At 44.0% G+C, this 16,892-nt stretch overlaps 1 protein-coding gene across 10 annotated transcripts in view; it reads left to right on the forward strand.

Annotated features, from left to right (window-relative positions):
* CALN1 (calneuron 1) overlaps positions 1 to 16,892 on the forward strand; it is a 532,500-nt gene that overhangs the window by 507,831 nt on the left and 7,777 nt on the right. For all 10 annotated transcript variants that reach the window (XM_019663705.1, XM_019663715.1, XM_019663707.1 and 7 more), the window contains one exon: positions 3,519 to 3,675. In XM_019663705.1, coding sequence (XP_019519250.1) covers positions 3,519 to 3,675 — 157 coding nt within the window. The remainder of the gene's footprint in view (positions 1 to 3,518; positions 3,676 to 16,892) is intronic.

Below are 16,892 nucleotides of genomic sequence, written 5' to 3' on the forward strand. Positions count from 1 at the left end.
TAAGATATAAAGATGAATAAAGATAAATATATTTGTGTAATTGATCCTACAGATATTCCACCATAATGAAAACTCTTTAGGCTCCTAAAAATAAGAGATGTACAGGCCATATTCTTTAAATGGGATCCACTATAAACAGAATAAAACAGCAAAAATAAACCTAGAGGAAAAAAAATAGGATTATAAATATAGAATGAGATGTAAGTACTGAAATTTAAAATTATAGTACTATTGTGCATAGTTATATGTACATAATAATGAAAATCTTTTGACTGGTTTTTCTGAAAAAATACAAAATTCCAAAATTGACTCAAGAAAAATTAAAAAGCTAAATGGACTGATAATTATGGCAGAAATACTTGTTAGCATTATGTCCAAATTGTTTTATAGTGATTCATTTTAAACTTTAAAAGACAAATCTATGCTGACAATATAGAAAACATGGAATTCTACTCAAGTATTTTTTTTAATATTAGTATTCTGATATTAAAACATGACCCAGATAGCCAAATAAAAGGAAAACTATAGATTTCTGGAATCAGCATTTATCCTGCCCTTCTAAACAGCCCCTGGCCAATTCTTTTCACTTAATTTCTGAATTTCAGCAAACTCTCAGCTGGTCAGTTTTTCCAGGCACTCCAGACCTTCAGTTGGTCTTCTAGGAAATGGTTACTCATTTTCTCAGTCTCTATGACTTTGTCACTCTTTGTCTCTGACCTTGGCAGGAGGGTCCCAAGTTTCTCATCTAAGAGGTCCCTCACCCTCACCATGCATTTTGTCAGCCTTCTCACACAGGTTAACAACCACATGTCCCCATGTCGAATCTAAGGCTCAATGTTGAGTGTATCTCAAAATTTACTTTTATAGTCAATAAACTGGGATGCAGAAAACAAATCCACTTTACATACTCCCCTTCAGTTGCTCTTAGTCATAGAAATGGCTTTGAACTTGAGTCATTTAGATTTCCAGCAAGTTTCAGTAACCCAATTTAATTGGTTAGAACAAGGGGCATACTTAAAGCAGGTAGAAATTGTTTTACAAAGAAAGTGGAGGGAGAAAAATGTCTAAACTTCTTTTATCATGATCCAGACTGACTTAAAACATTGATTTCTGTATTCATTCTTGGCCAGTTATACTGCAGAAATCCCAAAGTCATAGTGGCTAACAACAAGGGTTTGTTTCTCACTCAAATTGCATGCCCTTCATGGGTTAGCTCTATGTTGTATTTATTCCAGGACTCAGGAGGAAGAATCAGCCCCTATTTGGAGTCTATGTTTTTGTTGCAGGAGGAAAAGAGAAATGGCAGAATACACAATGGCTTTTGAGACTTTTGCCACTTTCAGTCTCTTTTAATTGGTCAAAGACTGATGTCAATGGGCAGAGAGATTCTCTCACAGGGAGGGGAAACAAATAATTGGAAATAATATGACCTGTTACAGCCCACATTCTTGCTCATAAGTATTTATTTCCTTCCTTTCAGCCATAAAACATACTCATCATCTCTCCAAGGGAGACACCCTAAAAGTCCCATCCAACTACAGCATAAGTCTCAAGATCTAGAATCTCATGAGATATATCAAATTCAGGTGCAGCTCCTCTTGATCTGGAGAAATATGAACTAAAAAGACAAATTAACCATCCCTCCCACACATACACGTGTGCTTGAGCACACACACACTCACGTATAGTGGTAGAACAGGGTCAGGCTGACCACAAAATCATTCCTATCCAACAAGAAGAAAAATGGGAGATACATAGCAGTGTAAGACTCAGATCAATTCTGAAATCCTGTTGAACAGACCTTGGGATGAGGAATATCCCTTGATCAGACCCTAGTTCTGCATCCTGGAAATTGCTCTTGATTTCATTGCATGATTTCACGTATCATCCCCCACTTCACCACCTGGGGATCCAGCCTTTTCCACTCCTGATACTCATCTAATGAGGGCATTGGAAAATATGTCTTTCTTGGGGTCTGTTCGGCTTTTCTTCATAATGGCTTGTGCTCGCAGAAGACTGGGAGCCCAAAGATCACTTTCAGTTTTGAAGAGTCATAGAATCCCAGCCTGTTGATTCTTGGCCAGTACAGCTCTCTCAAAAACTTGGTCATATTTTTATCTATTTGATTCCAAGTAGTTTATGCTAATAGCCACATCCACAATTAGTTTTGAAATATACCACTGTTTCAACTTAATAACCAGCTGACTTGGAGAGTCACGTACCACATTCAGAGGTTTTAACAGGACATTTGATTTGTTTTAATTGGTCTGTACCCTTATTTAAAGCATTTCTCAATTTTATCTCTTCCTAGTTGGAGGTGAGAAACATCTGCTCTTTCCTACAAGTCCAGGAATTTCTGAGTTGCCTCTGTTTCTGACTTGCAAACCAATCAGTTCTTTTCTGAGCTCTCTTTCTTGCAGCACCCTGTCAGATTCAACCAGCTGCAACAGAATGTGCTGTTTCCCCAATTGTTTCCCAAAGCCACGAAGTCATTCAATATATTCTGTCCTACAAGTTATCACAGACCATGATTTTACCAAATTTGCACTACTGCATACTAAGGGTTGTTGTCTTTCCAACTTCCAGTAATGGTTTTATTTTGCACTTCCTGGCGCTAGAAGCCATACATCATATTTTAGAATGTCTATAATGGTGGCCTCTCATTTCTATGCACTAATTTCTGTATCGTTGACAAAAAGCAAGTTACACTATGGTGGCAAAGAAGCCCAAAGTTTCCATGGCTGATAACAACAAAGGACATTGCTTACATTATTTTTCTTTTATCAGATATCTGCAGGTATTTTCCACTTTATCCTCATTCTGGAACCCAGACAGAAGGAACAGCCCCTATGTATGGCCTGCTATTCTCATGGCAGAGGGAAAAGAACAAATGATAGACCACACAAGGGCTCTTATAGCTTTTTATTGGAGGTGACATATGTGACTTCTACTCACATTTCACTGGCTAAGAAAGTGACACAACAAAATCTGATAGAAACAAATAGGAGAGCATAATACTGCCATTAGGAGGGGAAGTACCTAACTACCTAACTGGGATTGCTACACTTCCTCTTCAGCTTTTCTTTCTTACAAACACGGCTTTGAACTTGCATTTATCTTGTTTAAACAAAATACATACTTAAATCAAGATGGGAATTGCTGGCTTCTTGAGGGACTACAGCAATTTTAGAGACATCTGCATTGTCTGAAGAGTGATGCAGCTCCAAAGTGCACGAGGGGAGGAGGGGTGACAACAGATGGCTGGACAAGTAGGAAACCAAACTAGCAGGTGGCATTTTTTTTCTCCAAAAGTCTCAATTGAGGGAGATGTGTTGCACTCATTGTATTCCCAATAAGTTCTTGCAAGTTCACAAGCATGCATGGAGCTGAACATGATGGAAAACTGCTCATCTGATGTCCTGAAAAGCTGGGACCAGTTTCCATAGAGGAGCTTTAGGGCTCGCCGGTCAGGCCCCAAGCAGAGTTCTCTCCCCTCTCACTCCTCTTTATCTCCACAGTTCGACATGCAAAGGATCACTCTGGAGGAGCTGAAGCACATCCTCTATCATGCATTCCGGGACCACTTGACAATGAAGGACATTGAGAACATCATCATCAATGAGGAGGAAAGCCTGAACGATACCTCAGGGAACTGCCAGACAGAGTTTGAAGGAGGTAGGTACCCTGCTCCTGCTTTCTTCCTGGTCTGGGACAGGCCAACACCTCCATATCCTCTGAATGAAAAATGTGTTATAGTCTCCTGGGCATGGAAGCCAAGAATCCAGGACTGAGGTTAAATGATCCTTTTCACAAAGATGTACCTTCTTTTTTTTTTGTATTTTTTTCCCCAAAGTTTGCATTTTTGCAAAACCTCCGTTGAGCCTGTCCTTCCTCCGGTGACTCTCTAAGGTCTGTCACTAGGTGTGTGGCTTTTACCTAGTGGGGGCTGCACAGGTAGTAGAAAGAGTCTGTTTAGACTGTCAGTAAGTCTGGGTCAAGTCCAGTGGCTAATTGTGTGATTTGGGCAAGAGGTGTATCATCTGAGTGTGTTCCCTCATCTATAAACATCAAGAAAATTACACCGACTTCACAGGGTCTGGAGGCATGGATCACCTCTATGTTATGCTCCCCAAAGAGCTCTATTCCTGAGAGGACTCTCGTGAACTTAACCACATAATTACAGAAGAAATAAGGTCATCCTGGGGCCAGAAAGGGGACCCATGAGAAGCCATTTTTCTTGGGCTCGTGAAAGAAACCTTAAGGAAAAAAATAAACGAAAAACACATCAGCCTATCTTATCCCCTAATCAATAGGGAGTTCCAGGGAAGCAAAATAATCGAATCGGAATCCCTCTTTCCATTTGAAACTCAGAGCAGCTTTAATAGCTCTGACACATAGAATTTTTTAAATTACATTAAAGCAGCACAGCAGACTACCAAGCAATTTTTAACTAGTTCAATGCTGAGGTTTCTTAAAGAGGTCAAACTATTTTTTTCTATTCTTTGTTTCTGAACATACTCAGAAGTCAATATATACAGATGGTAAGCTATATATATTGTTGGTATATACAAGTCAATGGATACAGATGGTAAGCTGTCACATAGACACCAGAATGGCATTTGGCTTCCTTGTCTTAGAACTGCCACATTAGAGCTGGCCAAGCCCTGGCGGGGAGGCTACTCGGGGCTGAACTAGTCCAGGCGGCCACAGCGCTGTCTGGGCTGCAATGCTGTATCAGTGTGCAGGATCAGAGGCCAGGACAAGAGGAAACAGTAGATGGCTTATACTCCAAGGTGACAAACTAAATAACTCAAGCCAGAGAAATAGGGAGTGGTGGGGACTGGGGTAACCTCGAGAGCAATGCCCCCCAGTAAAGGCATTCAAATTTAAAATTTTCAAAGGTGCTGTGTGCAGCCAACAGAACCCAGCTGTGGTCCAGAAGCTGCCTTGGCCTCCCTCCTTGTGACCTGGGCCATAGCATCAATGACCGTACGTGGAGTTGGGGCCGCACAGAACACATAGGGCAGATGGTCACAGCCAACTCATTTCTAGCCGGACAGGCAGGGGGATTGGGAGGGCAAATAGGGGTGAGTTGGGCAGGGATTGGGCTGAAGGTTGGGGGAACAGCAGGCCTGGACTCCCCGTTTCATCCCATTTCTAGCTGACATACATGTGCTCAAACAATGGAAGCATTTGGGGTGCCAGCCCTCCATTGTCAGCAACCATTCTTGAGATAGAAAGAAAGTATTTCTGGGCATCTCATCTTCCACAAGAGCCTTTGTTTGTGGATCAGTGTTTTGTTCAGAGAAATGTCACAAGTCTTAGAAATTTGAGGAAGGTCAGACTACACTGGGAAGTAATCTGAATTTTAAGTAATGTCTTTATAACTCAAAAGCTCATATAATAATGAAATAAATCACTGACAAAGGGGTTTCCAAATAGAAGTCTTACTGGGTCCGCTTTAATGATTCATACATATAATACTGAGAACAGCTATCATTTCTGTCATTTGGGGGGTAAATGATAAGTACCAGGCACTACTAAATGCTTTCAAATTCATGATCTTATTTAACAAGAGAAACATTATTGGCACACTGTTTTTTGGATGAGCTCTGCAACCTTCATTACATAACGCCCTTTGCATATTTTTATGTCAGAGAGTTTTGTTTGTTTGTTTTAATATTTTGTCAGCACTGTTTGGCCCCAAACGTAAGCTCATTTGTTTGTGTTCAGGTTTAAGATTTTTCCAGTCTCAGATATGGCCCAAGTCACAGGTGCATACATTTAAGTCCACAGGCCTCTGTATGTTCAGGAGAGGGCCTCCCTGACTATTTTGGGCAAAGGTGTCTAGGAAGAGAGGATGAACAGGGCCTGAGTTCACCCCTGGTGCCCTCGTACTGAGAGTCCTGTGGCTGACCTTGGCCTTCTCCCTTCCGTCCTTCTGCCACACCTACTGCCCACAAACAGGGGCCTGTTGGCATTTTGAACTTCTCCCTGCTCCTACCACAGTCTGATTACACAGTTCCATGGCTCATGCCTCCTAAACCTCCTCACCCTCCTCTCAGCCTTTGGCCCTCCCTGTCCCCCAAGCTGTCACTCTGTGCTGTCTTCTCTCGCCCTGTCCAGCCACTTCAGCCAGCCCTCGCTGACATCTTGAATCCCTCACCCACCGATCAGCTTCCACTAGGCCAGTTCCTGGTAAATCCAGCATCTAACTCTGAGGGCACAATTGGTTTCCCGTGTTTCTTTCAAGCAATGGGAGGCTTTTCTTGTCAAATCTCATCTACTTCACAACCTACACTGACCAAGGAGAGGGAAGGAAGTGGGCGGGGCATTTTCCCCAGACTCCAGAGCCCACTCAGGCCACCCTCATCCTTGCTGCTCCCCACCCAGGAAGCCCTTTCCTCCTGCTCTTGTTGGAGCGTGGCTGCGGCAAGTGCATACATACATGCTGATTAGCTCTCCTAGAGAGCTTGTGATCCATGGGCATTAGAAATCCTGCCCTATTCAGTGTCAGAAGAAGGAATCGATGATGAACAAAAAGTTAAAGGGGCAGGAGGTCTTTGTCTTTAAAAGGGGAAAAGGCACATCTATCTATCTCTGAGCAAGGAAGGAGGAGATGGTCCATGAAACAGAGGCGGAGTTGAAATAAGCCCACATCAGATGGCTTTGAGGTCAGCAAAGCTGGAGTGAAGATGGAGCTTCCAGAGTGTGGCAAGTGTTTGAAAACGCTGCTGTGGGCAACCAGTGTGACACGAGTCGGTTAGAAATTAATAGGAGGATTTCCAAATGTCATCAGCATCATTTTATGTCAGTTGTTATACTTTTCACTTTTATAAATCTTGGGTCTAACACTTTTACAAAGCTGTTCAGATTCTGTCCATTAAGTCAGGAAATGTCAATTATTTCCTTCACGTGAATGGAAGAATAAAGAACACAGAAAAAGACCAGGAGCCCATGGGGTGTGTAGCTCTTGATGGAGAGGTTTTTGGGAGGAGAGGGGTTGTCCTCCTATTAGTTTTTATTTTGGCTTGATTTTGTTTTCTCTATTTGTTTGATTTTTAGGTCAACACAAACAACAAATACACATAAACACAGCCTCTTGCACATTCCAATCTGCCTTATCTTTATGTGATCATAAACAAGCAGCATTTTTTCCCTTCTCTCCTAAGGAATGGACAAGAGGAGATAGGATGAAATTCCAAGATACATATAAGGAAAGGTGTCCTCACTCCTTCAGGAAACCCTGAATTGGGAGCTCACATCATGCATGGAACCCATTTTCCTAGAGCCCCCGAAAGAAGTCATCTACACAAACCCTTATGAAGGCAGGGAGGAGACTAAAAGAATGTAATTCCATGGTTTCCTGCATTCACACCTGGTTTCTGGGAGGGAAGTTATTCAGACTGAGTCAGGCACTGAACAGGTGCTGGGTGCTTTGGGCATGAGGTCATTTAACCCAACTGAGTCAGGGACTCTCTGACATTACCTGCAATTAGAGGGCTACACATCCCCATTGAGATATTTGGCTCGAAGTAGGACTTTCAGGCAACCCCAATCCCTCAGATCTTTTTGAATTCCCTTATTAAGATAACTTATGCTCCACTTAGGTATTAGTTTTCAATACTTGTGTTCTAATTATTTGGAAAAACAAATAGGTCCGCATCTGCCCCAATGGGTTAGATACAAAATTATATGACTACCCATGACCCCATTCATCATCCATGCTACATAAGAGAGTTCTGAGATGTTTTGATTCAGTTCAACCACTTGTAAACACCAGACATTTTGTTTTTGGTGAACATAAGCTCAGTGACATTGGGAGACAAATTTGTATTTTATTATTTGGTTCCAGTCGCTGACATATGTGGAATTGAGAGGTCTTGTGGTTGAATTATCTATTTGCCTGTCACCAGATCCTTAAGGGTGCTTGTGACAACTTAAACTACAGAGGGGGCCCCAAAAATGTATATACACTTTAAGAAAGGAAAAAAAACTGTATTACAATTGTAATACTCAATATATACCGATAACAAAAGATGAATACAAGTCACGTTTTACTTCTGCAATTACAAGAGGTGTTCAAAGTGGTAACCATCAGTGTAATTTTAATGCAGTTTTTTCCTTTCTTAAACTGTGTATACATTTCTTTGACACCCTCTGTATATATTAAGTTTGGTGGTGCTTGCCTCCAGTGATTACTGTGTAATCCCTATTGATAACAGTCCAGCAGGAAAGAGGTGGAAGAAAACTGCTCGGGATGCCTGCTTAGTGCTGGTCATTTGCTAACACGTTCCACTGACCTATCAGTACAGCCAAGAGATAAGTTCTGTGGCCCCTGTGGTACAGATGAGAAAACTTAGGCTCAGCAAGGTGATTTGTCCAAAGTTAAATAGCAAGTCAGGATTTGAACCCAGGTCCACCTGATAAAGCCCTGCCCTGGCCTCTCATTTGTTTGGGTTAGTTCCTTGGGAGTAAACATTACAAAGGCTCGTTATAGAATGGAGCTTCTCATCCTTACTAATTTTTCATTTCATTGCCAATGAAATCATTATATTTGGAAATTGAGTGGAAGGCAGCAAGATTTCTGTGTGAGGCCTTTCAAGACACATACCCCGTGCTGTCCCTAAATGGAATACTAGCTGTCAGATTTTTCTAGACATTCTGACAACATGCACAGGAGAGGGAAGTAAAGATCGCCAACTGGGGAATAAGGAGTTTCTGTGAAAGACATAGCAGGGCTGCTCTGTACCGTTCAGTGCCTCTGTATGAGGGATAAGAGGAATGAGAGCAAAGGAGGACACGCAGCCCAGGTCACCCCAGAGGATCCCTGTACAGACATGTGGGTTCTGATACCCGTCCTGTGTAGACAAGCTGTGTGGCAGTGGGTAGCTTATTTTAAAACTCTCTGAACCTTATTTTCCTTATCTGTCCAAGCAAAGGTTGGACAACAATGATCATAACGAAACTTTCTAGGCTCAGTGGAAGGTCAGAAAGAATTTGTGGCCAAATCCAAGGTCTCCAGCTCAGCCATCCTTCAGCCAGCCACAGTGTTTCTGTCTGGATGTCAAATGGACACCTGGATGGGGAGACCTGGGTGCTCACCTGGTCATGCACCTTGGGCATTTCATGCCCATCCAAATGAAAAGGGTATGACACATCATCTACACCATCTGCTCCCAGCTCCCCTGGTGCTGTGACTTTCCTGAAATAAAGCCTATTCTCCTTGTGTAGATGAAGGAGGTTAAGGTGTAGCTGAGGTCCGTGGCAGGCGGTGAGACAAGAGACAGTTTTCAGAGAAATCTGGGACTTCAGACGAAAAAGGATTTTTCTTCTCTTTGGGGCACCTTCACAGCAAACCTGTAAGAGTTTCCTGGAGCCCTGAGTGTGGAGGGATGAGATTCTGAGACACAAGATAGAAGAGACCTGTAGAGCTCTTTCTGATAAATCCACATGATGATTAAGGACTCCAGCTCTGCACTCTGGACAGGGCTGGCTTAAAAATCTTGCCTCACCCAATGGGTTGCTTGAGTTAGGCAATTAAATGAGTACTAAAAGCCTAATATTCTTTATTTTTTTTAATTGGGGAGTTAGGGGAGGGAAACAGTGTTGGGGAACTGGGGAGGGGGACCAGCCAAGTTGCTGCTCTTCAGTTGTAGCCATGGAGGGCACCAGTCACCATCTGGCTGCCCACAGCAGCCCACATCCTCCAACCTCAAGGTGTTGTGCCACAATCCTAGCCGCGGGAGGCCGTAGCCACCATCCCATGTGGGAATTGAACCAGCAGCCCTGCTGTTAAGAGTGCACTTTCCATCCACTGAGCCATCTGGGTGGCAGCTCAGCTCAAGGTGCTGAGCTCAGTCTTAGTTGCGGGTGGGCATAACCCCCGTTGAACAGGCAGTCTTGTTGTTAAGAGCATGCGCTTTCACCAGCTGAGCCATCCTGCTACCCATTGGCAGCCCAGCGACAGCTCAGCTTGGGCGCAGTGCCACTGGCCCATGTGGGAATCAAATCAGCTGCCCTGCCGCTCAGAGCTCGTGCTTCCAAGCCAACTCCCAACCAACTGAGCCACTCAGCCGGCCCAAAGCCTAACATTCTTCATCTGTGAAATGGGAATCATATACTGACCTATGGTTGTTATGAGGATTAAATTAGGTAACACATGAGAATATTTAGTAGAAAGCTTAAAACATTAGTGAGCACTCAAAACAACAGACAAAAAAACAAAACTAGCCAGTCTCTGGCCCCAGTTCTCTTCCTGTTGTTGTTTTTCACCTGGAGACATTGTGGAGTACATACTGCTGGAACTGCACGTCTTTGAAGGATGGGGCAGAGACCAAATTTACAAAGTTTGAACCATCCTCTAGACATATTCATTCCTAAAGTCAAGTCCTTGTTAGCACTGGAGTTAGCAAGAGTATTGGTCAACACTCTCTGTATTTTAAGTTACAGAAACTCAACCCAGACCCCTTTAAACGAAAAAGCACTGCTCACATAACAGAAGTCACAGGGAGGAACTTTGGCTGACCTGGACCCAAAGAGCTCAGTGAACATTGTCTCCCCGCCCCACCTTGTTCTCTTGCTCTTATTCTCCTTCTCTCTGTCTTTCCTTTCTATTGGCTTCATTCTTGGGAATGTTCTCTCACTGAGTTGATAGCATTCTTCTCTTTCAGGGCTCATCTCTATCCTAAGAAGGGGCTCTGATTAAACTGGCTTGGCCTGTGTGTCTACACTGCACCAAGCCAAGAGCCTGTGGTCCTCTCCCTGGCCAGTCTGCCTTGTTACACTGGGAAAGGTAACACCCTGGACTGAGAGTTCCACTAGGTGGAGAGGTACAGATCCACAAACCAAAAGGTGAATTCTGTTACAAGAAGGGGAAGGACTTCTGGAAAGGCCACAACACCAAGGGTCCATAATAGGACCCTCAAAGCAGATACAGATGTCTGATGTCTAGAAACCCGGTATGATTTGGTGGTGGACAAAGGACCAGCTCCCACCCCCTCGCAGAGGTGGCCCCTTTTCCTCTTAACAAAAGTGTCCTAAAACACACCAGCCTCACTCCTGTTCCCATAAAGGCTGCATCGTCCACCCCCACCTTCAAGTCTTACTTGGTACCGGGTTTTTGTGACATCACCGATCTCTTTTGAAAGGTCTTAACTAGTTCCACTTTCAGCCTTGGAAATATCCAGTTTCATGGAATCAGAAAGCGTTAGACCTGGAAGGATCACAGAGCATTAATAGCTCCCAGACCTGGTATCTCTGGCTTATTATGAGAATCAGCTGAGCTGGGGTTTATTATTATTATTATTATTATTATTATTATTATTATTGTTTTAACCTTCCTGAGCTCCAGACCTCCTGCCAGAAATATGACTTACATAGATCTATGTTGGTGCAAATAATCAGAATTGTTATGATTCTGATTTGCCTCAGTTGGGAGCCAGCACCTTTAAAGACATGCAGCCCCGTTTCCAAACATCAAGACTAATGCCAGGGGCTTCAGAACCCACTATATCCAGGGTCAACCAGCTGGTCAGTGGCAAAATCCACATAGAAGACTCTCTCCCCAAGAAACTCCAAGAGCCCTTCCTGTGATTTGCTGCGAGGAGCAGTGTGAATCTGTGCTAAAATAACAAGAGGAAGGAACAGTGTGTCCTGGAGCTCACAGCCCCAGGTCCTGCCATGAAAGCCAGGATTCTGTCAGGGTTTGAGGCTTGCTAACAAGCCTTCAAGAAAACAGTAAACCCCACTTCTACATCCTCCTGTGTCAACCTCTTGCAACTCACATTGCATCCCCGTGTACTTCCTGGGCTTCTGTGTCAAGTACTATGCTAGAAAGAGCTCAGGACCTACCAGGAAGAAGAAATAGAAAAGATCAGCAGCAGCATTGCCATTTTCAGTGTTCAGTAAGATCCAAAAAGGAGCAGTTTCATCAAAAAGTTAAACATAGAATTACCATATGACCCAGCAATTGACTCCCAGATTAGAACCCGAGAGAACTAAAAACAAGTACATACAAAAGCTTGTACACGAATGTTTGAAGTAGCATTATTCATAATAGCACCGAAAATAGAAACAACCCAAATGTCCATCAACTTGTGAATGGATAAACAAAATGTGGTCCATCCATTCAGCCATGAAAAAGAATCAAGTACTGACACATGCCCCAACATGGATGAACCTGAAAAGATTATGTTGAGTGAAAGAAGTGAGACACAAAAGGCTACATGTTGTATGATTCCATTATATGCAATGCCCAGAATAAGCAAATCCATACAGACAGAAAGTAGGTTAGTGATTGCTGGTGGCTGGGGATGGAGGGAATGAAGAGTGACTTCTAATGTGTATGGGGTTTCTTTTAGGATGATAAGAATGTTCTGGAATTAGACAGTGGTGATGGGTGCACAACACTGTGAATGTACTAAATAATTCTGCATTCTAAAAGGGTGAATTTTATGGTATGTGAATTCTACCTCAATTAAAAATAAATATTAAGAGCTAGACCATTTAAACAATTAAAAAGATCAGGGCCTTTGCAAGCTGGATGTTCGGGAGGCACCTCATGAGGAAGTCAAGTTTGACTTAGGCCCAGAAGCCATGAGATGAAAGGCCAAGGACACCCCTAGCAGAGGGAATGGTGTGAGTAGTGCCACAGTCTCGCACAAAGAACAGCAGGAAACCTTGGCTGAGACAGAGGTTGCTGGGGGAGGGGAGGCACAGTGGTTTAGAGGCAGAGGTGCGCAAGTGACCTGTGGTCCTACCCACTGAGCGTAGGAGCTGCAGGGAACAGAACTCCTTTTCCCAGCAAGGGGGGCCTCGCAGGAAGTTGCAGGGAGTGGTGATTCATACTAAGCATTGCTTTCGGAAGGTGAGTCTAGCTGCGATTCCTGATGAATTAACCAGGGAAGGGACCAAAGCAAAGGTTTGGGGTTATCTGCTGTATCCTTCACCCTGTCTGGAGGCTACAGGGAATGGAGATAAAAAAAATAAAAAATAAAAAAAGCAGGCCTTTCTCTTGCTTCCGGGGATACAAAAAGAAAACCTTGCATTCCTCTAGCATTTCACAGTTAGACATAACTTTTGCTTTTTTAAATGAGCTCATTGATCTTTGAAAGAGTTCTTGAGATTAGCACAACAGTTACTATTAGCTCCTTTTACACAGAGAGAAACTGAGGCTCAGAAAAATTCAGTCACTTGCCCAGGGCTGCTCCTAAGTGGCAGTTAATTGAAGAAACCAGATCTCAACTCATGGTTCATCCTAGGCTGACCTACAGTCTTGTTGAGGAAACAAAGTGCAGACATGGAGCATAAATAAACCCACAAAAATACAGTGCAACACAAACACGTGATAGCCAAAAACAGGCCTTAAAATATTATCAACAAACACAGTAATTAGTGCTGGGTTATATTCTGCCAATCATACCCAGTGTTCAAAGTGCATTTTCTTTGGGTCTTTCTCTTGTTGAACTTTGCACTGCCAAGCAAAAGATCATGAAGAGAGAGTCTGTGCAGAAGTTTTGAACCTGGATATTAAATCAGACCTGGGCTCCAATCTCACCTCCCCCATTTGCAAAATGAGCTTGAACTTCACTCCTTGGAGCTTCAGGTCCCTCTCTATCAAAAGAGGATCCCAGGGCCGGCCGAGTGGCTCAGTTGGTTAAGAGCTCGCTCAAGAGTTTGAGTTCTGAGCAACAGCGGTTCGAGTCCAGCCCGAGCTGAGCAGCCGCTGAGCTGCCAACAGGTAGCAGGATGCCTCAGCTAAAAAAAAAAAAAAAGAAAAAAAAAAGAGGATCCCAACCCAGCTCACAAAGCACTGCTGCTTTACAACACATATGAAGCATGTGACAACACATATGAAGCATGTGACAACACATATGAAGCATGCAGTGAGTATTACCCACTGGGGCAGGCATCCAATAAGGAGGAGTTTATAAAAGGTTTACGAAAGGGAATTTGCATTCATTGGGCAAAGACACAAAGACCGTATTGCCATACCTTCATATGCCCTTACTTCACAGCAAGGTAGGTCTTATTACCTCCATTTTATAGATGAGGAAATTGAGGCCCAGGGAAATTAGCTTGCCAAAAGCCACACAGCTAGGATGTGAGATAATCATGATTCACACTTGGGTGTGGCTCTGAAGTCCCTACTTTTTTACTCTGCCACACAATTTATGGTGACATCAGATTGGATATCAAAGCACAGAGACTGAATTAGGGACAAATGATGATCTGTTTCAGAGCCACCGAGGAATGAGCTGGAAGTTCCACTCTGCTTACGGGACTGTGGTCTGGGTTCAGATGTGCATGACCTCATACAAGCTCTGAGATCTCCAGGCCTCTCCCCCTTCCTCACCTCTCCCCGACCACTACTTAAGGGTGTTTAAGTCACAGGCGCAGCTTCTGTCCTGGGGATAAGCCTGTTGCCTGTGACCTTGTTTTCTGGGTGTCCTTCACAAAGGGTTTCAGCAAAAACTTTCTCCTCAGCTGAATCACACAACTGTCCTTTTCCTTAAGCCTTTGCCAGTCCTCAGGATGGAAAGCTAGACAACTGCCTTCAGAAGCGTTTTTATCCAGAGGAGCTGCTTAGAATAAATGAACCAGTCCTCAGTGTGAGATTCACTACTTCCACATCCACGTCTTATTTCTGCTTCAGTCCTTTCCTGCTCAAATGCCACCTCCTTTTTCCTTCCTGAGGGCTGGCATCTTTTTCATTTGCCCATAGAGGTGGGGAGGATGGAGGGGTGCATCTTTACACAAAAAAAATTTCTTCCTCCGGCTAAAAGCCTGTAAGATTCTAAGACCCAGACATGACCAGCAAATAAAGAGCTGAACCAGAAATACTTTCAATCCCCCAAGGGAAGGAGGAGCCCAGTGGATCCAGAAGAATTAAAAATAACAAGACGAGACCTCAGAGATGATGCAGACATGAGCAGCAGGTATTGGGGTGGGAGCTGAGCATTGCGCCTGTACTGGCTCTCCGTGGAGTGTGGCTTGCTGGAGAACCACCCTGGTGGGGTAATTCTTAGAGGCCCCCTGACAAGCCCCTTCTCTCAGGGAAAGCTCCATTGCCTTTGGACACATCGCCAAACCAACTGCTTCCCTGTTGTTTCCAGGAATCTAGAGGAGCCACTGGATGTCAAGGGGGAGAGGTACTGGACAATGAATGTTGTTTAGGTTCTTTAGAGGCGAGTCTTGCAGAAGGACCCCTTTTTTAAAATTAAGGCTTATTGGGGCAACATAGGTTTTAGGTATACAATTCTGTAATACATCATCTATATATCATATTGTGTGTTCACCACCCAGAGTCAGTTCTCCTTCCATCACCACATATTTGATCCCCTTTACCCTCATCTACTACCTCCCTTCCCCCTAACCCTCTGGTAACCACTAAACTATTGCCTCTGTTTAGAAGGACCCCTTTTTTAAATGAAGAGGTTAACCTGAAAGGGTTCTTCTGTCTTAGCATTGGGTTTCTTAACATCTGATTGTAAAGAACCATCTTCCCAATACCCCCCACCCCAATGTCCCTAAACCATGCGCGCGCGCGCGCACACACACACACACACACACACACACACACACACACACACACCTCCTGTCCCCAGCAACTCAAACTCAGATTCTTTGGCTGCACCTAGACATACTGAATAAAAAACTCTGGGGGTGGGGCCCAGTGATTCCCTAGACACCTGGAGAGCTTATAGAAAGAGACACAAATTCTTGGCCTCCATCCCCAGTGATTTTGATTCAGTAATTCTGCAATGAGGGCTGAGAATTCTCATTTACGTCAAACTCCCAGATGGTTCTGCTACTACTGGTCCAGTGAGAAGCTCTGGTGCAGGTAGCCTCCTAGCGCCTCCAGGGCACAGATGTCATCTATACACTAAGTGGTAAACTGTATGCAAAGATCACTGTGGGACCAGGACCAGGTCGGGAGACAGTGTAGACAAAAAGGAGAAGGGAAAGAAATCTGGCATGGGAAGCAAAGCCTGAGAAAGAGACTTGTTCTTCCTTAGCACACTTGATCAAAACTTTTTATTTATTATTTCTTGTTATTTCCATTTTCCTGTTTCTGGTCCATATTAGTAACCCATTAATTAATGCCTTGTGATTGAGACTCACAAATGGTGTCACATGGGCCTTATAAAAAATGGTTGGTACAAAAGGATTAAGAGAACGCAACCCCAGGACCCAAGGTTAGACCCGGAGGGCCACAGGATCTGGGGAGACCTTGCCTCTGGAAAGTCTGAGAGGGTTTTGTACCCTCAGCTTCACACTGGTCTTTTCCACACACAGCTCATGTGGTACCCCTTTCTCAGACTTCAGCATGCACCAGGATCACCTAGTTAAACGCAGATCACTGGCCCATCCCCAGTCTCTGAGTCAGTAGATCTGGGGAGGGGTCCTGCCTGAAAATCTGCATTTTTTTTTTTTAGCTGAGCCATCCTGCTACCTATTGGCAGCTCAGCGGCTGCTCAGCTCGGGCTGGACTCGAACCATTGTTGCTCAGAACTCAAACTCTTGAGCGAGCTCTTAACCAACTGAGCCACTCGGCCGGCCCTTGAAAATCTGCATTTTTTAATAAGCTCTGTGGTGCGGGTGCTGCTGACTCAGGGACCTGGTTCTACAACTGCTGGTGGGCACATCTGAACTAATACAAGGGGTCGCTTAGAGTCTTTTGGACCAGCAGCCACCCAAGAACAATTCTGGGAAAGGTTAAGTTGCTTCCAGCCCAGCGCCAGCACATAGGGACACACCTGACCTCGCTCTGTCTGTGTCAGCTGCCTCAGACATGGGAGCCAGGTGTCCCACAGAAACGGATATGGCAGTGGCTGGATGATGCCTTCTGTGAAACTCACTCTGAAGTGCTCCATACTGCCTGACTCAGA

Source organism: Hipposideros armiger, unplaced genomic scaffold, assembly GCF_001890085.2.
Source record: "Hipposideros armiger isolate ML-2016 unplaced genomic scaffold, ASM189008v1 scaffold_400, whole genome shotgun sequence".
NCBI classification, from domain to species: Eukaryota; Metazoa; Chordata; class Mammalia; order Chiroptera; family Hipposideridae; genus Hipposideros; species Hipposideros armiger.